Below are 23,335 nucleotides of genomic sequence, written 5' to 3'. Positions count from 1 at the left end.
AATTCAAGGTGAGCAGTTTAACTCCACACAGAAAGGCCCTTGCCGGCCACGCGGCTCGAACCCAGGACCTTCTTGCTGTGAGGCGACAGTGCTAACCACTACACCACCGTGCAGTCAATCATTATAACTATTATTATTATTATATAATTATATAATATAATTACCATCATGATTATGAACAGGCCAAATCCCAAACGGCTCCTGGTTGGAGACGGCGTGCACTACTGTAGAAGCCTTTTTATACTTTCTATAGGGCAGTTTTGGAGAGAGCTGGGGGCATTTGGGATTCAGTTAATTATTATTATTAACAAAAGAGCAGCTAGCTGCGGCTGAATCCCAAATGCCTCCCAGCTCTCTCCAAAACCGCCCTATAGAAAGTATAAAAAGGCTTCTACAGTAGTGCACGCCGTCTCCAACCAGGAGCCGTTTGGGATTCGGCCTGTTCATACGCATGCGTAATAGCGCTCGTGTATAGATGTGTAAGTAAATAAGTAAGTAAGTAAGTAAGTAAGTAACTAACTAACTAACTACAATTTCCAGTGAATTCAAACTGGGACACACTTTAAAACTACTACCTGGGAAACAAAACTGTTGATGAATTAACAAACTGATTAATTCCTAACTTCACTCGTGTGTACTTATGTAAAGTATTAAATTAGCTTGCAAGCTAACAGTGTAATGTGTTTCTACATCCAGGCTGCTTTAGCGCACACACACACACACACACACAAGTTTCTTCACCTCATCTTCACTCATGTAAATGTTGACACTCGAGTGGTTGTTATGGCTGTTGGTGCTGATTATCCCACTGGGTCTGGCGAGGCACAGGGCCGCCTGGAGCAGCAGGAGCAGCACGCAGCCCCCGAGTGTCCTGAGGTAGAGCCCTGCACTCCCGCGGGAGTCCCGCGGGACCCGCCGCAAAGCAGTGCGGCGCGGGACAAATTTTGAAAGCTCATTGCGGGCGCGGGCGGGACCGGAAGCGCACATATGTGCGCGCGGGCGGGAGCAGGAGTGCACATATGCAGCGCGGGTGGGAGCGGTGATGAGCTGCAGTCCCGCTAACTAAAAACGTGCTTGAAATAAAATTTATAAATTATTAATTTATGTCTATCATATATAATTTGTGCTGGATATTTTATTTGGCATTAATAAAAACATTTTAGGACACCTAAATTTGCAGAGAAAGTCAGTCAGATTGAGTGAGAAATGGCATCTTAAAATTGCCATTGATCACCCTAAGGGGAAATTCTTTGATCATTCTAATGACTCGCAGTTCACACCCAGCTGGCAAGAGAACCATGAGTGAATTTATTTACTTGTTGCGTTAGTCTACAACTTTAATCAGAGAGACAGGTTACACAGTGACAGTAGGCTTGACTCAATGCTATCCCAGAAATCCTTCCTGTAATATGCAAATTATGGCTGTCCAATCAGAGGCAGCCAAATTTGCATATTACAGGAAGGATTTCTGGGATAGCATTGAGTCAAGCCTACCGTCACTGTGTAACCTGTCTCTCTGATTAAAGTTGTAGACTAACGCAAGCAGGAAATCAATTCATTTCTTTTACTAGCTCTGCGTTGCAATAAAAAAAAAAATTTGGTTCAAAGCAAGCCCATTCACTTTTTTTATGCTGATCAGAGAATTACAATGGTTTCTCATGTGATAAAAATGTGTGATTTGCGATTAAATATTTTAATCGTTTGACAGCACTAATTATTATTATTAGAGATACTACATGCTGAATTCAGAAACAAGGCAAACAATAATAATCGTGAGCTGTAGATATTTATGCTCAAATCCACTCAAAGTAGGGGGCGGGGCACCATCACGCTGTGTCAAGACAAGAACTTTCCTGAGAAATAACGCGAACGTCTGCATCATGCGGGATTTGCGGGCGGGAGCGGGACAAAATATGGCAGGCGCGGGCGGGAGCGGGACTGAAAATCAATTTTTTTGTGGGCGCGGGCGGGAGTGGGACTGCACAATGTGGGCGCGGGCGGGAGCGGGACTGAAAAATCCGACCCGCACAGACCTCCATCCTGAGGGCTGGAAGCGGCCGAGCGCGGAACTCCGTCCGGCGACCCTCAGCGCCCCGCGCCGCCTCCTTTTGCCCCAGCATCGCACCTTCACTCTTCCCTCACACTGCTTTAGCCAGGGGTCACCAAACTACGGCCCGCGGGCCAGATCCGGCCCGCCACCCCCCTTTGACCGGCCCCCCAGCCCCTCTGCCCCCCATCACTTGAACCGGCCCTCTGAGGCAATCCCCAAAAGTGGTCATGGCCTATTTTTTTAAATTGCTTTTTGGCAAATAATAACATGTCTGCATCTTGTATTTTGTTGATTTTATCAATTAAAATTGATATTTAGTTATAAAATGAACTATTCATATTTTCCGAATTTTCGTCATATGCTCGCGATCAAGCAGTGACAGGCAGCGCACGCGCTGAGAACTGTCAGTGTTCAGGACAGCAAAATGGCGAGCGGTCAGCGAAAAGCTGACAGAGAGTGCAGAGTTTTTAAAGAACAGTGGACCACCGATTATTTTTTCGTTCAGTGTAAGGACCGTGCAGTTTGTCTTGTATGTAAAGAAAGTGTGCCGGTTTTCAAAGAATATAATCTGCGTCGTCACTATGAAACCCACCACAAAGCAGGGTTCGAATTATAAATTTGACCCTATGGGGGTCTCTATTTAAAAAAAAAAGCAATGCATACTCGCTCTCCTGGACCAGCGCACTTTTGCGCACTGCAGTGCACAGCTTTCACACACAGGCGCGCGCATGCACGCACGCACGCACGCACGCACACACACGGTGTTGCGCATATATATATATATATATATATATATATATATATATATATATATATATATATTTAAACAAATTGTGTGTATATATATATATATATATATATATATATATATATATATATATATATATAAAATTATATATATTGTTAAACAAAGGAAGATCGTTGTGAGCTAGAGGACAAGTCTTCTTCGGACTTAACTTCACATTCGATTTCGCAGGCTGCAAATTTCAGTTTGCGCGCATAGTGGTGTGGTGGTGAAGTACAGCTGTACATGTTGCGGTTTAATAACACGTTCAATACAAAGTTATGGCTGCATGGTGATCGGAAATGAAATGAGTTTTATTTATATTTATATGGTGATATAGGCTATTCAAGCTTATTATGGTGATATATGACGTATTTGAGAGACTTCCACAGAAAATTAAGTTTGCTTCTTTCATGGGAGCCTGAGGGAATGGGAGCTCAGCTCCCATTGGCTCCCACGTAATTCGAACTATGCCACAAAGAGTATGCTAGTTTGCGAGGGCAAACAAGAGAAGACAGGATTCGGAGGATGAAATGCGGACTGGCTGCACAACAGAATGTATTCCTTCGCCAAACCCAGATCAACCAGGCTGCCGTCTGAGCTAGCTATAAGGTAGCTCACCTACTAGCTACCCATGGAAAGCCGTTTACTGATGGGGACTTTGTTAAAGTATGCATGCTTGCTGTGGCCGAGGAGGTGTGTCCCGACAAGAAGGATGCGCTCAACGCGGTGAGTCTCTCCGCACCTACTATGACCAGGCGAACCGAAGATTTGGGGGGCAACGTGTACGACCAGCTGAATGAGAGAGCGTCAGAATTCGAGTTTTTTGCTTTGGCCATGGATGAGAGCAATGACGTGCAGGACACAGCACAACTGCTGTGATCTATTGATCATATTATTATAATTTCACTGTTTTTTTAAATGTATTTATTTTATAGGCCTATTTATTTGACCTTTATTAAGTGCTGCATACAATTATTATTAATATTATTAATATCAACAGGCCTACCTACAATTTATAATTTTCCACTCACCATTGCCAGTGTCAATCACCTCAACTAGGCAGATGTTTCTTACCTTGACAGCTTTGATATTATTTTTATTAGAAAATAAATAAATGGAATATCAGTGGTATTTCAAATTAAAACAAAGTGTGAAGACTTGATTACTACGTTTGCAAACCACTAGTAAAGATAAACAAATATGTGCCAGGAATCAAGTGTTGATATAGTAGTGGGGATATAGTAGTGGGGGATATAGTAGTGTGGATATAGTAGTGGGGATATAGTAGTGGGGGATATAGTAGTGTGGATATAGTAGTGGGGATATAGTAGTGGGGATATAGTAGTGGGGATGGCCGTGCCAGGCTAGTAATCTCTACTACACAATGAGGCCTGCTGGTGGTCATATTTGTCTGGGTTATACAATTCTATGTGATATAGCTGACCCGACCCCGGCCCCCATCACAGTCAGGAACGACAATGTGGCCCCCAGAGAAAAAAAGTTTGGTGACCCCTGGCTTTAGCAAACCCTCAGGCTCTACCCTCATCCAAAACTTGAGTGGCCTCCGGTGGGCAGCATTCCTATAGTAGGTGTTGATAACGACGCTCACAAAAACCCCGCTCCGTCTCCAGCCTGTTGTTCGGTGCTTCCTGGCCGAGCTAACCGTAACGCTAACGACGCCAGCTAGCTAGCTAACTTTGTTCAAGTCTTCGAGACTCGGGTCACATAAAAGTTACTCTCGCGTTATGCATAATGGGCTTTTTTTTATTATTATTGGTACCGCTTAACCTAGGGTAGGTTATTATGCGCACGCGTGGCTCATTGGAGTTGCCTATGGATAATGTGGTAGTGTGGTCCTACCCCCCCCCAAAAAAAAAAACGAATTTGCATGATTCACGAGGGTCGCATTTTTATGCCTGAAAATCCGGAAGAATCACATCCTCGAATCTCGGTGCCATGCGCCTCGTCGTCTATCAGCTCATGTACGACTCAATTTCAGGGAATAACTTAAATAATCGCGTTTATTCACCTGTTGTAATCGTGTGTTTATTTTGAATATCAGCGACAGCACTGTTGATATCAATTTTATATATAAATATGTCGTTTAACCGTACACTTGCTTAATTAAATTAGGACGTTATTCTAATAAATAAATCATCAACACGAAGAACAAAATGGCCCTAAATCCGACCTGTGGAATGTTTACTCATCGCAAATCATCCTGTCGAGCTCATGTTCACCTGGAGATACTCCGCCTCAAATACCAACACGGTGAATAATGGTAACAACCGCTTAAGTAATTATTAAATAGCTTAGAATGACGGCGGTGTCAGAAACAGATAATGATGACTCAAAGCCACAAGCAAGCTTTCCAAAATCCATCAAACCATCACGTGCTCTTTGGCAAGTTCCGAGCCAAGCCGTGCCTCGTTACCGTTCCACGCTCCGCACATAAATAACAAACGGCAGCGGATCAGTGAGGAGAAAAAGTCACACTGCGGTTTTAAAACCCATTCGCTAACATTTCTTTATTAGAACACAGAGACGAGGTGTTTCTCAGAAGAGCTGCGCTTATTTATTTTATTAAAACAATTCACTTCTGATGCACTGCGACGATTAAGAGCTTTGCGTTACGGAAACATGAATTTACGAAACGTAAATTTTTCTTTTTAACAAATGAACAAATCAATGAAATTTAGGATCATCTCATCTCATCTCATTATCTCTAGCCACTTTATCCTTCTACAGGGTCGCAGGCAAGCTGGAGCCTATCCCAGCTGACTACGGGTGAAAGGCGGGGTACACCCTGGACAAGTCGCCAGGTCATCACAGGGCTGACACATAGACACAGACAACCATTCACACTCACATTCACACCTACGCTCAATTTAGAGTCACCAGTTAACCTAACCTGCATGTCTTTGGACTGTGGGGGAAACCGGAGCACCCGGAGGAAACCCACGCGGACACGGGGAGAACATGCAAACTCCGCACAGAAAGGCCCTCGCCGGCCACGGGGCTCGAACCCGGACCTTCTTGCCGTGAGGCGACAGTGCTAACCACTACACCACTGTACCGCCGGTCACTAAAATAATTTTAGTATTGTTCTACTTTTAATATTTAAAAAAAAAAATCATTATTTTGACTCAAAGAATATAAAAAGTTACACGGCTCATTCAAACGCCACGTCGTCTTGCTAACAGTGAAAGTGAGGAGTGTTTATTTGCTCCGTTTTGAGCCACTCAGAACGTTAAAAACCCCAAACCTGTGTGTATCCTGCGGTGAGCTTTCAGATGAGAGCTTTTGGTGTACACTTTGTTGCAGCCGTCGTAGTCACACATGTGCACTCGTCGTCTCTTCATCTCGGGCGAGTCGGGGTCTGCCTGGATGTCCACGTCTGTGCTTAAGCTAAAGAGAACCAGAGAGAAAACAGTTTTGGGCTTCAGGCGTCACGTAATCATGCAGCGAGTCACAATAATTTATATATTATTGGAAATTCATGGAGGAACTGGCTTTGATGTTGGCTGAACAGAACCCGTTAAAATGCTAATTATATTACCATGTTTTGCAGTCACTGATTTTAAAATGCGTAAGAGTTAAGCATGTAAGGTTTAAAAGGTGAAATTTTGCAAGACGTAAAAGGCTAAAATGTTTATATAAAAAAAAATAAAATAAAAGCAAAATGTCTAAAATGTTAAAACGCCGCTATGCTAACCCAGCTGGTTGCCAAGGTGTTGCTAGGTGACCGTTATGGGGTCCCACATGGTCGTTATGATTCTAATGGATTTTAAATGTGACCCCAGTCGGTTGCTAGGTTGTAGCTAGTCGGTTGCTAGGGTGTTAACTGTTTGCTATCGTTTAACTGTCTTCAGTGTATCTGAAAGATGAAAGGCTCAATTCAGGATCGAGAACTGTAATTCCGATCTACTCCAAAAGCACAAACACACACTTCCTGTCGAAGGTTTGTGACCGTGCCGAATATGGAATTTGTCGCAAATCTTTATTTATAAAAAAAAAAGGGGGGGGGGGGGGGGGCGGATCTGCGCGTACAGACAAAATTTTGGAATATAATAATAATAAACAACTAGATAAAGTCACAGTAATTTGCACTAGCCTGTTATAAACCAGGACGTCTGGTCACCGAACCCTGTAGATCCAGAACAGTAAGAGATGGGCAATTCCATGTAAATGTCAACCTCACCATGCAAAAATAAAGCAACATGTAATACATCAAAACCACTCCCAGAGATATCACCTAGGCCTGTATTTTACAGATGTGAATAAGTTGAACCAATTTGTAACCAACCTAATATGTCACTGTCAGTCTTTCTTTATAATGTAAACCCCAAGCTAAAATCAACTTTGATCATGTACAATTCTATATTATTCCCACAAGCCACAGAAATGTATGCTAAAATCCACAAAACAGCAAAACAATAGCCATCCTAAATATTATTTAAGAACTTTGATAGTTTTAGCTGATATTTAGAGAGTTTTTCAAAGCGTTATGGTGGTTAAATTGCTGATTTTCTAAACATACGCCATGTCTATTTCAGACGCGTCACATCCATAACGGAATTTCGTCACATCCATAACGCTGACTTTTCCTTCCGAAACTCTGCATGAAATACAAAATATTTTAAACAAAGATTTTTTAATATTCACCTTGGACCCCTCTATCAAACGGATATCTCCATTTCGACATTAGGTTTACAATTTCACAGAGTTTGATAAAAATGTACAGTCACCCAAGAAAAGTGATACTTTTTCTGTCACATCCATAACGCATCTTTTATTGGCGTTTCCTGGCATGCCCGAGATGTACTATGGGAATTGTTCTTGTTCTATCACTTCTCCAGTATGGTACAGCCTTAAAATATGCAACACCTGTTTAAATACTGGGAGACAATAAAACATGCACTGGGTCATTTGTTGCCATTTTGAGTTCAAGTGTCACGTCCATAACGCTGGAATTGCTCAGATAGAGAATGACGCTTAATGAGGCAAAGCTGCGCCCTGCCTCCCTGAACAAAATAAAAAAAATAATAATAATAAAAAAAAAAACTGACTGAAAAGAAAAAAATCATGAAAATTAACAGAGTTAAGTGATTGAAAAAAAATCCCGTTTTTAATGGATCTTTCCGGATCGGCGATCCAGATCAGCACCAAAAGTTATAGCAGCTTAATTCAGCCCAGATGTATTCTTCATGTGAAACTTGGTGATGATTGGTTGAAAACTGAAGGAGAAATAAATAGTATCCTAAAAAATGTTAGGAGAAGAATAATAATAAGAAGAAGGTGGTTACGGAGAATGATGCGCTGGCTCTTAAGCGAGCGTGATTAATGTACGGGGGGGAAAAAAACTGCTTGTGCAGGCATGTTATTCGTTAACCATTAAACAAATTAATATTTTTGTTTTATCGTAAACAATGATCGTTACACTCCAGTCATTCGACCTAAAAGAGATGCTGATAAACTGCATTAAGGAGAATCACATTTCCACCATCTCAGGTGTAAGAAGAAGAGATGGAAGGAATAACAACAACATTAGCAGCAGTGCAGTCGGGAGCTGCTTGGTGGCAGTGGAAAGCACTAAAATATTACCGGATTGGTGGATATTTAAGTGAATTTTCAACAATTTGCCATAAAAGTATATTTTTAATAAAATCCTTTTACAAATCAGTCCACATGGCCGACATTTTGAAGACCGCTGATCTTCAATCATGTCTTTGTGCTCGTCATACGAGTTCAAAGCGTGTATTAAAAACATCGATTTGGAATGACCTCTGACCCGATACTGATCCAGGTTCATATCATGTGACCCTAATGCGCATCATTAGTCACCCGTATCTATCTGAGCCTTTTTGTGAAATACTGCTAGAGCACCAGCAGAGGGAGCTAAAGGGTGTGAATGTCTAAATCCCATACAGCTGGAGCGTTTCCAGTCCAATGCTGATCTCTCCTTCTTCTTCCAACTTACCCTCCCCCTCGTTTTTTTCTGCCTGTGTGTCTCTTGCTCCCCTATTTTCCTTCCTCTCTCTCGCGCCTGTCCACTCCCACTGCCTGCCAACTAGTTCGCTCCCTTTCCCCCTAATTTCAGCCCTGGGTTCTTTGTCTTTTTATCCAGATAATTTCGCAGTAAGGTTTTCAGTCGTCCATCCTGATTATCCCCCCTTTCCCTCTCTCTCTCTCTCTCCCCCCCATTACACCCTCTTTGAAAAGCATTCATAAGGAGATGTGACGACAAACTGAGTTACGTAACCTTGTTTATACCCAGTTTGGAGAGAACCCTGCCCAGCAACAACACACACACACACACACACACACACACACACACACACAGCTTGTAAGCTCCACAAGAGCAGAGCAGTGGTGTTGCAGTTATGCAAGTGTCTAATCAGTGATGCAGCTATGCCACACAGAGCTGCAGAGATGCTCCTGGTCCAAATCTCACCGCACACACACTCACCTGTTGTCCATGCTCTGCGTTCTGAACGAAGCCGATCCGGACTCCGTGCCGCTCTCTGCATCACTGTCACTCTGGTACTCCACTGGAGACGTCGAGCCGGGCTTAATTCTCACTGAACACACACAAGATGAGGAAAGAAGGCCAAGAATTTTAGCTATTTAACCTCAGCTAAACCCAAAACACACCAAGCAAGTAGAAAACAGTTCCAGACACTCTCGTGACCAGCATCGATCCAAAAGCTCGCTCATGAACACTCGATGGTTGGTGACCAGTAAAAGAATACTCCAGATTTTTCAACCTAATCTCAATTATCCACCTCTGCAACATGAACGATTCCCACAAAACACGTTTCACAAGACTGGTGACGAATTAAAGGAAAATCCATAGATAAATAAATCAAAAAAGTGTCTTACTAAGGTCTTGCGCCACCACAAGCGACCAGCGTGCACCTGGTCAGCGATTCTACACGTCTCTAGAACCAATGAACACACACAAAAAAAGTTTGATGATATCTGACAGTGTTTTGATGATGATGAAGAGCTCAGTCTAATCCATCACTCCAAAATCTCCTGCAGGTGTCCAATCTGATGAATGTGAAGGCCATTTTCACCCTCATCAGTTAGCGCTCATGCACTGGGAAATGTGGGTGGAGTCATCCTGGAAGAGACCACGCCCAGTCAGGATTGAAATGCTCCCTTGTAGGATGATCAATTAGAAGAATTTGGTATCGGGTTCATTTGTTGATGAACTCGGAGCCACAAATTTCCAAAAGGTCATTGTTCTTGCAGTAGTTGGGGGGGGGGGGGGGGGGGGGGGGGACAATGATTCCTAACTCCGAGTGCATAATGTACACACGGGTTGAAAAGTCTTTGGTGTAAAAGTTTATTGACGACTGAAACGGTTGACGCTAATAAGTGTGATTTGAATTAACGGGCTCGTTGCTGTTTTCTCCAAAAATGCCAGAAACTGGTCATGAGACAAAAGGCTGGGCAAAAATATTTCATATATATAATGATACACGATACGTGTCGTGATAAACAGGTTTGCTAAAAATCAGACAGAATAAATGAAAATCAGCTAGCTCTACAGTTCGTAATCTTTTTTTTGAACCGTTAGATACCTTTGATATCTCAGAAACATGAATTGAGACAATTTATCATGATCGATATTACATCATCATCTCCTCCTCCTCACCCAGATCCCTAATCCAACGCACGCTACAGACGCTGGAGATTTAAACAGAGTTGACTTCAGAGAAAGAGCTCACTATTTTTCCGTGTATTCGAGTCAGACACTATTACTTCCAGAACAACAAGCCGTTCCCTCCCTGTGCATCGTTCAGAACTGAGAATTGCTCGTTAAATCTGGGTGTGGCTGTGGTATGCAGTCAGCTCTTTGGGTGCGTCCAGGAAAGAAAGATGGAAAGACAGAGATTGTAAATTAACCTCAAGCTCCTTATTAAAAATAGGTGTGGGTGAGCAGGATGTGGGCGGATCCCTCTTTAGGGCAACTTAACCCCCTGGTGGGAGACGAGAGGAGAGGAGACGAGACGAGAGGAGACGAGAGGAGGTTCTGTTGGTTTGATTCAGAATCAAAGAGGGAACTGTTTGGAATGAAAAGCCTTGGCAAACCCTGATCTTCGTCTCTCAAAGCATCTCAATATTATTCTGCTCAATAACTGTGTGTGTCTCTCATTTTAAATTCAGAGCTCTTCCTCCATCTCCATGTTTTTCCACACAGTAATATTAGTAATTGAAACTAACCCTGTCAAAAGGAGCCACACCCAAAAATATAACTCACCTTGCCAGTGGTTATGTACAGCCCTTGACTTGACATTTAAAAAAAAAAAAAAAACACAACAACAAAGCAGCTTGGCAGTGTTTGGGCAGACGACAAAAGAAAAGAAAAAAATAGGTAAAAAAAAAAAAACCTCCCTTCCTTGGGGTTAAGAATGAAATCACAATACGCCAAATACACCTACAGACACTTTTTTTTTTTTTAATCATTAGAAAAATTTGTGCAGAATCCAGCCATCCATCAACCCCCCACCCACCCACCCGCATATTTCATGCTGCGTTTTCACTTTCATTTCCCATCTTTGTCTTGGTTTTCATTATTAGGCTTCATTTCCTTTTTGGCACAGTGAAGTGGAGAGCTATGAAGTCAAAAGGGCAATGGAGAAGAGAAAAAAAGCCTCAGGCGGAACAAACCACGACAGGATGAAAAAAAGGGGAACTCACGTCCTCTCCGATTTACGGACAGTTACGTATCTGAAAGCTTTTATATGCTAATAATCCTCGTTATACAGAGAGCTGATTAATGATCTGATTCTCATTTCAACCTGATAAACGAGAGCATAAAGGAACACGGGTCACAGTGTGAGCCGGTGCTTTTTCGGTTGATACGAATCTATGGGTGGAGCTTAAAGCATCACTCAGTCATTTGCAATCCCTGCATCATGTGTGGTGATCGAGCTTTAGTTCTCATTCCGTCATGGGTTTTATCAAATACTCGTGGGCGAACATGCGCATGTTGACTACTCATCGAGACCCGAGAGAGAGAGAGAGAGAGAGAGAGAGAATAGGAAGAGAGATAAGCGATACCAAAAGTACTACAGCCAAAGATTATAACTATGGCATGAGAAAACTGTAGAGTGTTCACATGTACATAATTTAACACCATCAATTAACGCTTTTGAAGAAATCCATTAAATTTGAGCCCAAGAATCAGGTTCTGACTACTGAAGCAATTTAAATACTAAAAAGCCACTTGGTTCAAAAACTTGTTCATTAGTTTTATTTAATTACGTTTTACTACCACCTCGCTACTGTAAAATGTAATAAAATAAAACTAATGAACAAGCAGGTGGCACAGTGGACGCTGGTGAGAGTGGGGAGAGAGCAGAGTGGCTGCTTCACAGCTTCAGGGTCCACGGTTTGGTCCTGAGGGTCTGACTGCAGATTTCCACCGGATTCTCTGGTTCCCTCCAACAAGCATACTGGTAGGTGGATTAGCTATTCGAAAATTAAATGACTTCGCAAATGGCACCCTATTCGGAGTGTATTCCTGCCTCAGCTGTTCCCAGGATAGGCTCCAGGATGGACGGAAAGACAGGCAGGCAGTTGGGTGGATGAGTGGGCAGGCAGTTGGGTGGATGAGTGGGCAGATGGATGGATGGATGGATGAGTGGGCGGATGGATGGATGGATGGATGAGTGGGCGGATGGATGGATGGATGGATGAGTGGGCGGATGGATGGATGGATGAGTGGGCGGATGGATGGATGGATGGATGAGTGGGCGGATGGATGGACGAGTGGGCGGATGGATGGACGAGTGGACGGATGGATGAGTGGACGGATGGATGGATGAGTGGGCGGATGGATGGGCAGGCAGTTGGACTGATGGATGGATGGACAGATGGATGGGCGGACAGATGGATGGGCAGGCAGTTGGGTGGATGGATGGACAGACAGACAGATGGATGAGTGGGCAGACAGTTGGATGGATGGGCGGATGGACAGATGGATGGGCAGGCAGTTGGGTGGATAGATGAACAGACAGATGGATGAGTGGGTGAGTGGGCAGACAGTTGGATGGATGGGCAGTTGGATGGATGGATGGGCAGGCAGTTGGACTGATGGATGGATGGGCGGATGGATGGGCAGGCAGTTGGACTGATGGATGGATGGGCGGATGGATGGGCAGGCAGTTGGACTGATGGATGGATGGGCGGATGGATGGGCAGACAGTTGGGTGGATGGATGGACAGACAGATGGATGAGTGGGCAGACAGTTGGATGGATGGGCAGGCAGTTGGACTGATGGATGGACGGACAGATGGATGGGCAGGCAGTTGGGTGGATGGATGGACGGACAGATGGATGGGCAGGCAGTTGGGTGGATGGATGGACGGACAGATGGATGGGCAGGCAGTTGGGTGGATGGATAGACAGACAGATGGATGGGCAGGCAGCTGGGTGGATGGATGGACAGACAGACGGATGGATGGGCAGGCAGTTGGGTGGATGGATGGACAGACAGACGGATGGATGGGCAGGCAGTTGGGTGGATGGATGGACAGACAGATGGACAGACAGATGGATGGATGGGCAAGCAGGCAGGCAGCTGGAATGATGGATGGATGAACACAGGTAATACCTGTATGTGTGTACATTATATAGTTAAAATTAAATGATGCTCTCTGGCTCTACATGAGCCAATGTTCAGTAAAAATTCTCAAAGACACACTCAGTGTTTAGAAAATGTATATCCAGTGAACATGCCCTGTACATCATCTTCAGCTTCTTGGTTTTAGACCAGTCCTAGAGCGTCATATCTCCGTCACCTTTACAATAAGCTACCCGACACCAAAGCAATTGTATCCCACACTAAATAAAACAGCAGCAAGAGCAGTGAAAGAGAGGAATACAGATACGGTGTTCTCCTCACCTGACCCTTCCGAGCGGCCATCTGTGCCAATGAGTGGCACGGTGATGGCGGCAGCAGCAGGCACTCCGTCAGCAGGCACAGCTGTGTAGACCACAGGCAACGACTGTACCACCACAGGGATGGTCTGAAGCTGGCCCACTTTACCCGTGACGTTCACTGAGGGGATGGTGTGGATAACGTGTAGGATCTGTTGTCCTCCGACGCCCTGTGTCGAGGCTAGAATAGAGCCCGGGGATGCCAGGACAGCCGGGAGGGTGGTACTGGTGCTGATTCCGCCCGTAACTGGCGCAGGATTGACTGGCGTGGCCGCAACAGGTAGCGAGGGGCGGGGCTTGTTAAGCGACAGGTCCACGGGCTCGGTCTGGTCAGCATCAGCCGTGTGGGTGCTGATGATGCAGAGAGGAGGGGGAGAGGACTTCAGCTTCAGGTCCGTCGGCTCTGGACAATCATCCTCGGGCTCTTGCTTCTGCCGAGAGAGAGAGAGAGAGAGAGAGAGAGAGAGAGAGAGAGAGAAGGGTCAAGAGGGGAAAAAAGTCAAGTGTGAAAACACGAGAACAGAAAGCAGAACAGAAATAGAAAAAGCAGAAGAAGAGATGGAGGATAAAGATAACGGAGGAAGAACTGTAGGGCAAAAGAAAAGACAAGAAGGGCACAGAGGAAAAGTAAAGTAGTGCTGAAAAAGATATGGAGAGAGGGATGGAAAAAAAAGAGAAGGTTTGGGAGATGAACGCAGAGAAGAGAAGAGAAGAGAAGAGAAGAGAAGAGAAGAGAAGAGAAGAGAAGAGAAGAGAAGAGAAGAGAAGAGAAGAGAAGAGAAGAGAAGAGAAGAGAAGAGAAGAGAAGAGAAGAGAAGAGAAGAGAACTTCTCCAGTTCACGAACAATAGTTGTCCTGATGGGGCCTCAATGCAGCAGAGGAGCAGGCCTGAACCCTGGCATCTATCCAGCTCCACACACACACACACACACACACACACTGGGGGGGGGGCCTGTAGTTTTTCATAGCAATGTGTTCAGAGGAAACACGGTTGAAGAATTCTCCAGATCTTTTTAAGGTCAACAAAACGCAGTGAGCACAAAATGTACAAACGTTTATGACACTCTGGTTTCATTAAAGACATCGTGCATCATTAAAGCCTCCGTTCATGTCGCATACATGACCGTAAACAGTGTGCGTCACAGAGGCCCAAACAAACAACAACAGAACCAGAGGGTGAGTCTGTGAAACCGAACAATGAATTTGATCCGTTTAATTCCCCTCATAGGCGGCCTGTAAATAAAGAGGCCTCGAGGTTGAGGTTAGGTGCCAGGAAGGAAAAAGACGTGACAAAAAGGAGTAAGCGAGTAGGCAGAGAGAGGGAGAGAATTTAAAAAAAAAAAAAAGTGGGTGGGAAAGGCCTCTGGTTACCATGGAAACTGGGAGGTATCAGCTGAGTCATTTTTCCGGCTTTGCTCCCTCGTTCCCGCCCTCCCTTTTTTTTCCCCCCTCGCTATGTTCCTCCACCCTGTCACCTCACCCTCTTCTGATCTCCACCCTTCCTCCACGCCACCTTTTGCTTCGGTCCTCTTTTCAGCTACTTGAGTCCGGAAGAGGAAAGCATTGATAAGCACCTCGTTATCAGCTTGCTGCGCGTGACGTTAATCGAGAATGTTTCAATAGCTGTCGCCCGTCGTGAGACAAGCCGATGTGAGCAGCGAGATAAGACACGAAGTAGCGTGGAAGAAACCAGCAGAAGAGAATTCAGTGCTCCTGGAGGGTGGGGGTGGTGAAAACGTTGGCTGCATCACGGCATCTGTGAAAGTGTGTATAATGAACATAGCTTTAGAGCCAAAGTCTCGATGCAATTATAATGTTCTCTGGCATCCAGTGGTGTGTCGATTAATGTACAGGCTGCCAAGAGAAAAGAGAGCAGTGTTCTGGTCCAAAGCTCGCTCAGTTGGAGCCAAGCTCATAGTACTGACTGCACTGCAGAGCGAGGGGGGGGGGGGGGGGGGGGGGGACCTTTGTACTAAATCAATTGCCAATTTCTTGAGAAAAAAAAAAAATCAGCACCATATTGACAACAACCCTGGTTGATGCTCATCATTTCATCGATTACTGCAGCATTTTTCAACTTCGTCTTCATCCATCAAAAAAAAAAAATAATAAAAAAATCGATACACTTCCTGAACTAAGAAACGAACAGAACGACACCTCGAAACAAACTTGAAACGTCTGATTATAGATCGCAAATTCAAAACTCTTTTTAGAGTTTTTCAATTTGACAATAATTAACAGTTATTCCACTCAATCTTGTCGTACACGAGCTGATGGCCGACGAGGCGCGTAGCCCCGAGTTGTCTATAATCCATGTACGACAAGATTGAGTGGAATAACTGTTTTATTCTATCCACATTCACCGGATTTTGAGAAACAGAGCATTTTAAATTTTAAATTTTTTCGCAAATCTGATTAGAAAATTTACACAAAAACGCCCAACGAAATAATTTCTGCTTAGAATGCAAACAAACCGGCGAAATGACAGGAGCAATTTGTGAAAAATGCTACAAGAAGAATTCTTAATTTTAAAAAATTTTAAAAAAAGATACATCCTTAACATCAAATACTTTCATTCCATATTTTGTTGCTTTAAAAAAAAAATTGGGGCGTATGTTTGTTTTCGAGTACAGTTTTTATTTCGTCTTCGGTTGGTTCAGTAACACACACTGCCATTTTCTTCTTCTTTAGGGTTTTTTGGTGGTTGGCAAATCAACTTAAAGGTGCAATACTGCCACCAACTGGGCTGGAGTGTGGAAACAGGAGCTTTTTTTTTGGGGGGGGGGGGGGGGGGGGGACTATATTTATTCTAGAAATAAAGTGATAGTTCTGACTTGATGCGCTCCGCCATTTTGTTTTTCTCTACTCACGATATATGAGCTGATATCCTAGTAGTAGAGTAGCCAATCAGAGCATGCGATTGCTCATATCTAGTGAATGTGGATAGAATAAAATAGAATATCGATATCATGATAAACAAATGTCACAATATGCTTTTCTGAGATATCGTGGTTAGGGCTGGGCGATACAATACAATATCGATATTGTGATAAACGTAGGTCACAATACATTTTTCTGATATCATGGATATTGTAACATCATATTAAATATATTACTCGAAGTAGCTGATGCAAATAATTTAATATAATTAAGAATTAGAAATGAATTCATTGTCGAACAGGGTTTTTGTTTTTTAAATGCAGCACTTTCTCATCACTTGCAAAATGATATATTGTGTGTAATACCAAGAAGTTTCGAGAATATGATATTTTTGTAATACCATCACACCCATAATCATGGCACCAATTTATTACATTTAACATCTATGGATGCACCAACAGTACTTACATCCATTATCTTGTCCAATCAGGTTTTATTTTTCTTCAGCTTTTTAATAAAATCAATTCCATAAAAATCTTTAACCCGTCTCCTATTTTGCCGATTTCCTTATCTCTTCATACAAGTGCTTATATGATAATGAGGGGGCGTGTCTTATTAACCGAGCAGCACCTGATGCAGGGGTGCCCAAATCGTTTACGCAAACAGCCCCAAGTTCACGTTACAATTTTGTCCACTGCACAAGCTTTGGCATCATGGCCATAGCGCTTAGAAATGCATGTTTAATAAAAGCTTATTATTTGTGTGTTTTTTGTTTCTTTTTTACTTCGTTTCTTCCACAGTGTCGCGACTCAATATTTTCGATGAACTAGCGGCAGTTGTTTTCATACGACACCATTTATAAATCGAACGACCCCGCGCGGGGCCACAACCCGTACTTTGGGCTAGGGGTGTTAACCGATGACCGTTTGACCGGTGGTTGACCGAATCAAAGTCAACCGGTTAATTTTTTTTTGGTTGTCGGTTAAAAAAAAAAAAAAATCAATCGTTTTGAAGCTGCCGATTTTGGAGCAGACAGCTGACAAATCAGAAACACCCATTCAGTCATGTCCCGCCCAGCTGCCACTCGGTGAAAGAAAAGTGTAGACGCCGGCTTTTTAGCTTACAAATTACTATTCTTTTTTTTTTTTTAATTATTAGAAGGCACATGGAGTTTAGTCCTGCCTTGGCCAGTGCATTCTGAAAGTATGTTTCGGTCTGTAGCCAACAATGCATGTTATTGCAGATCATATCTCTCCACACAAACTAAAGGCGTAGATGCCGACTTTTTTTTTTTAATCGCGCAGATCCGTTTGTTTGTTTGTTTGTTTTTTTTTTTTTTTGGGGGGGGGGGGGGGGGGGGCGTTGGAGTGTCCGATTGTAATTTCAAGGTGGACTCTGTATTAAAATTACTAAATCAGCGGGTGCCGTTGCAGTCTATGAGGCGTGAGGGTTGTGAAAGGAGGGCAGTGGATCGGGGGGCTGCGCGCGTTTGCGCAGAAGCTACGCAATCAGTAGATCAGAATGCGCACATTAAATTTTGCACGGGCGGCGGCTTTCTGATTTGCTGTTTTCTTCTCGTGCTTGTATTTCCTGTGTTTCGTGGACTGTGGCGGCATTTGCTTATGGAGCACTTGCATGTGACGTCACAGCCGATCCAGATTGTGACAGACGCCATCTTGTCGGTCAAACGCCATATTCCGCCTTCTACTTCTGCTTTTACTTCTACCTTTTCTTCTGGAAAACCCTACTATATACAATTCTACTACAACGGCTGCGGCTACAAGCTCTCCCTACCTGTGCACGTTTATGTTTTTTGTGTGTATTTTTGCGTGTTGTTCGTCTGTACCGGACTTCAATATCCACTACAACCATATGGACTTACTGGACATTGGTTTCCAGCAGAAAATGACGGTTTGTAGTGATTTCCATCGCATGCACAACATTTCGGACGAGAAAAAAAAAAAAAAAACATTCCGGACGAGATAGCGAGACCAGCGGGGTCTCCGTGGATTGTTATTGGAAGCAAAGCGAAGGAGGCGGTGCCGGGAGCGGAAGCAAAAGCGAGGCTGCAGAGCCGGCCTGTTGACTAAGCTCAGAAAACAGCCACTCAAATCTCCACTGCCAAGCCTCTACCTCTCCAACGCCAGATCCATGTAAACAAGACGGACGATTTGGAATTACAGCTGGAATTACCTTATTCTATTCTATAATCGGCTGGTCAGTGCTATACTCAATACTTAAGTGACTTACCCATCCAATGAGGATTCTTGTTTACAAGATGCCACATCTGAGTCGCTGACAAATTCTGAATTTCTGTAAAGATAACTGTCCAGAGATTTATAAGCACGCAGTGCTTCACCACTGAACAGCGAGGGAAAGTTAATGAGGTAATTATACACGTCCGGGTATTCCGCTGGCAGTTCAAAATCCGGTCGTGAAAACTCCGTCCGGAAAGCCATAAGGGTCACAAATCTGTAGATCGTTTATTTTAGACATATATCTATTTATCTGTTCATTAGAAAAATGAGCCGTGTAGTCCGTCGGTTGAAATTGATCCATTCTGTACACGAGTGCAGCAGTATTCAGCGGTGTTTTTGACCGACAAGATGGCGGTTGTGCACTTTCCGGTCACGTGACTGCAAGATCTCTATATGCAGAATTTGCTTTGATGAAGTCGGACGGTACGCCCCCCCTTGGGAAAGATCTGCGCGATTCAGCCGTGGAGAGGGCAGCATCCGCCAAAAGGCGCGCCGTTTGCATCCCTGCAATAATTCCAATTCTAGACTTTTAAACTCGTAGGTTAACCGACTTTAACCGGCTAATGAGGCTCGGTGGTCAGTCAAGATTTTTTTTTAGTTTTCGCCATCCCTACTTCGGGCCCAGCTAAGCTAACGCATCGCCGGCTAATCAAAGTGCACAATGATTATGTGTACTCAACTACCATAGTCGAGGATTAAATCCCACATTAAATCAGAGGGAGGTCAGCGAGTCCATAACCAGGTCAACGTATTTCCACAAGGTCACTTTACCGAAAGATTTTCCAGGTCAGGAACGTAAACACACTCGGCTGTGGATGAATGAAACCAAAATCAAAATCACAGTGTTGAACAAATACAGCGAAACATGTAGTGAAAAGCTGTACATCCTGTAGCTCGTCGTTCGTGCAAAATGCGATACAGAACCTAAATCCTGTGCGTATGAAGCATCACGGTGCATTTTTAATCTCTGCTTCATATCCACACAGCATTAAAGCCGATATACATCTGGATCGCGTGTGAGCTGCAGAGCCAAACCCGTCTAAACCAGAATAGACTCTCCGCTGCGGACACAGAGCACGTACTGCACAGTGTCTACATACAGTCCAGTGCTTTATTAATGCTATTATTAATCAGCGACTCGAGAATAGATAACCGAGCCCTAAGAATGACATGTACGAAGTATTACAGCACTTTATTAATCATTCATGAATAATCCCACACTCTCACTTGTTTTTGCGAGACAAATCTCTCTCTGATACGGATAGAAAGGAATTAAAATGTCAAATTAAAATTTACAAATTGATAATGTTTCAAATCAATGGGAGGAAAAAAACTGCAATTATCAGAACGTGTAATCTCAACCCACTCTAACCCAGTCAAGAATTACATTCTATTTTACTCCAACCTTTACAAATATGGACAAAGAATTTTGTTAAGAAAATAAAATCCATTAAACTAATGGTGATGGTACACGGGGCAACTTTTTGGGCAATGTTGCCGAGCAATGTTGCTGGCAACGGGCAACTAGGTGAGACACAGGGCAACTTTTCAGGGCAACTAACAATGGGCAACAACAGTTAGCAACGGCAGTTTACAGTTAGCTTAAAAAAAAAAAAAAAAAAAAAAAAAAAACGATGTCTTAATTTTTGCTGTGACCATTTAATCAAGCTGTCTGTTGTTTTTTAGAGCTTTGGTGAGGTAAATTCCTCCATATAGAATATTAAAATAACAACTTACCGGCGTAAAAACAGATGAGGAATCTCTCCATCTCTTCACTCCACTGACACTGAGCGGCCGCCATATTTGTTTGAAATTTCTGATCCGAACCTCACCGGAGGTCACATGACTCGATACTCGCGTTCTGATTGGCTTATCTCAAAAAGTTGCCAGAGATTATCAAAACCATTCAGAAAGAAACAATGTTGCCCAATCTCAATAGAAAAGAGTCAAAACGCAATTGCCCAGCAACATTGCCCAAAAAGTTGCCCCGTGTATCATCACCATAAAGGAATGTTTAATTTGATAAATAATTGGAAAATTTAAAAATTTTCCAAATTTTTAATTTGAAATTGAATTGAATCATGAACCCAACACTGCCAATCAATTCAAACTGTGAACTGGGTGAATCATCAGATGCTGAGGAATTAATTTTCCCAGTCTATTGCTTCTTGTCTACAAAACTTCATCCTCGTGATGTTTGTCGGCATTTATGAAAATAGTTACGAGGTTTCATCTTTCAACGATAATCTGTAAAATTAGATCTTAATCAGGAGCAAATCACTGGGCAAAGAAACTGTCGACGACATAAAGACCACCTTTGGAATGCTCTCGTCTGAATTATCCATGAATATCAGAGCAAATCCCCCGGACCAATCCAACGCCTGGATAGGTTTGGACACGCCCTCTTCGTTATCATATAAAGCACTGAGTGAGAATATACGAGTAAATGAATAAAAATAGATTGAAATGATAGATTAAAGGAGTAACAAAGCTATTTGTAGTATTTTATTTGCCAAGTCTTGATTATTTCCTTCAATAATTAAAAGCATATAAATAGTTTTTGGGTTTTTTTTTTTTAAATCAGTTAAATTTTTGACTCTTTTTAATGACTTAATACATTTTACACGACTTCAAATTCCACAGGTTTACATGATTAGCTCAAAAATTAAAAGTGAAGAGTGGAATATTTCAAGTCGACTCCACTTGGTGACTAGTCTGGTTAACACCAGACCATATCACAAGTGAAATATGGTCTGGAATCCGCCTATTGAATTTCTCGTAGGGGAGGTGTGGTTTACGATCGTCAACGGCCGTTTACTGGACGTTGCGAATGTCTATCATTTGGCATATACGTAGCCCATGGCCAATCATGGCAGTTGTACCCGGTGATGTAGTTAGAGTGACGAAGAAAGACTGTAACGCCAAACGCTGTTCTTTTTTTTAAAACAAACTTTCGCTCTAAACTATTCAGAACAGTGTCTAAAGCTTGATCGAAAGTTTGGTTTGTATCGCTCGCCGCCATGTTAAATGTGATCCGTAAACAGTCCCAAATAAACTACAAGCTTCCGTTTGTCGAGTAGTACGCGTCACTGTCTTTCCACCCCTCCCCACTCTCTGATTGGCTCCCTAACTCAGGCGAGCCTTTAGACCATAGTTTCCATGCTGTCTTTTCAGATCGGAACGATTGTGCAAAGCAGCATGGGATTTCCCAGGCTACTTGTGGCCCTTTTCCACTACCCTTTTTCAGCTCACTTTAGCTCGCTTCAGCCTGACACGGCTCGCGTTTCAACTACCTCAGAACAGCACGATTCAGCTCGCTTCAGCCCTGCTCAGCACCCAAAACTCGCACGGTTTTGGAGTGGGGCTGAAGCGAGCCAAACCGAGCCGAGTGAGGCTGGGGGCGTGAGCAGACACTCCCCTGTGCACTGATTGGTGAGGAGGAGTGTCCTCACATGCCCACACACGCCCCGCGAGCACGCTGGGATCTGTAAACACCGTAAACCCGGAAGAAGAAGAATTACGAATTACGAGAATTATGAAGCCTTATGCGCCTCGCCTCATCTATACGCTCTTGCCAGTATCTGTTGGCGTTGTCGGTGACAACAAGCCACAGAACCAAGACCAGCAACACTAACGACTCCATGTCCTCCATGTTTATTGTTTACTATCCGGGTCGTGAGACTACCGCTTAAAAGCTCACTGATGTCACCGTTTGCGCCGCTTAACGACATCACGTGACGTCCACCCACTTTCGCTAACTCCACCCAATGTGTCCACCCACTTCCAGCCAGCACGGTTCAGCGCGGCTGTAGTCGAAATGCAACCCCAACAGCCCCGCTCAGCTCGACTCAGCCCAACTCAGCACCGCACGGCTCAGCCCAACTCAGCCGCGTTGGTAGTGGAAAAGCGGCATACGTGACCCAAAAAAAAAAACCCACTATATATCACGTATTTACAATAAAACAATCCTACAGTAACTTGCCAGTAATTTGTCCAAGATTGCACCTTATTTCATTAAAAAAAAAAACCCTCACATTAAAAATAACGAATAATCAATTTTCTTAAATATTTTCCAAGGCTCCTGTATACTATAGATTTAAGCAGAGGAGAGTTTATATTCTGTAATGGCGTATCCAGAGGAATAAATGGATGAAGGGCTCGGCTTCGGAGGGAGATTATTAACGCCAAACAGTCTCAGAGAGGGCGTGGCAGTTAAAGGGCATCCTTTAACAATTTAGATAATGGATAACGATGTGAAAATGTTGCCAACCTGCCACATGGTGGAGTCCAGGGTGCCTTCGGTGAGTTACTTAATATGCTTTAAAAAGGTTTTAGATTTGAATACAGTGCACATGCATGAGCAAGTCCTTGACTGTAGTCCATAATGTACAAACTCTGCAACCTTC

The 23,335-nt window shown here is 43.5% G+C and overlaps 1 protein-coding gene across 2 annotated transcripts in view; it reads right to left on the bottom strand.

Moving 5' to 3' along the window:
- klf8 (Kruppel like factor 8) overlaps positions 1-23,335 on the bottom strand; it is a 68,969-nt gene that overhangs the window by 6,093 nt on the left and 39,541 nt on the right. For both annotated transcript variants that reach the window (XM_060936463.1, XM_060936464.1), the window contains exons 3-5: positions 13,757-14,222; positions 9,307-9,418; positions 6,103-6,245 (exon numbers count right to left, since the gene is read on the bottom strand). In XM_060936463.1, coding sequence (XP_060792446.1) covers positions 6,103-6,245; positions 9,307-9,418; positions 13,757-14,222 — 721 coding nt within the window. The remainder of the gene's footprint in view (positions 1-6,102; positions 6,246-9,306; positions 9,419-13,756; positions 14,223-23,335) is intronic.

Source organism: Neoarius graeffei, chromosome 12 (genome assembly GCF_027579695.1).
Source record: "Neoarius graeffei isolate fNeoGra1 chromosome 12, fNeoGra1.pri, whole genome shotgun sequence".
Lineage (NCBI taxonomy): Eukaryota > Metazoa > Chordata > Actinopteri > Siluriformes > Ariidae > Neoarius > Neoarius graeffei.
Note: the sequence above shows the minus strand (reverse complement) of the source record. Positions and strands in the feature narration are given on the sequence as shown.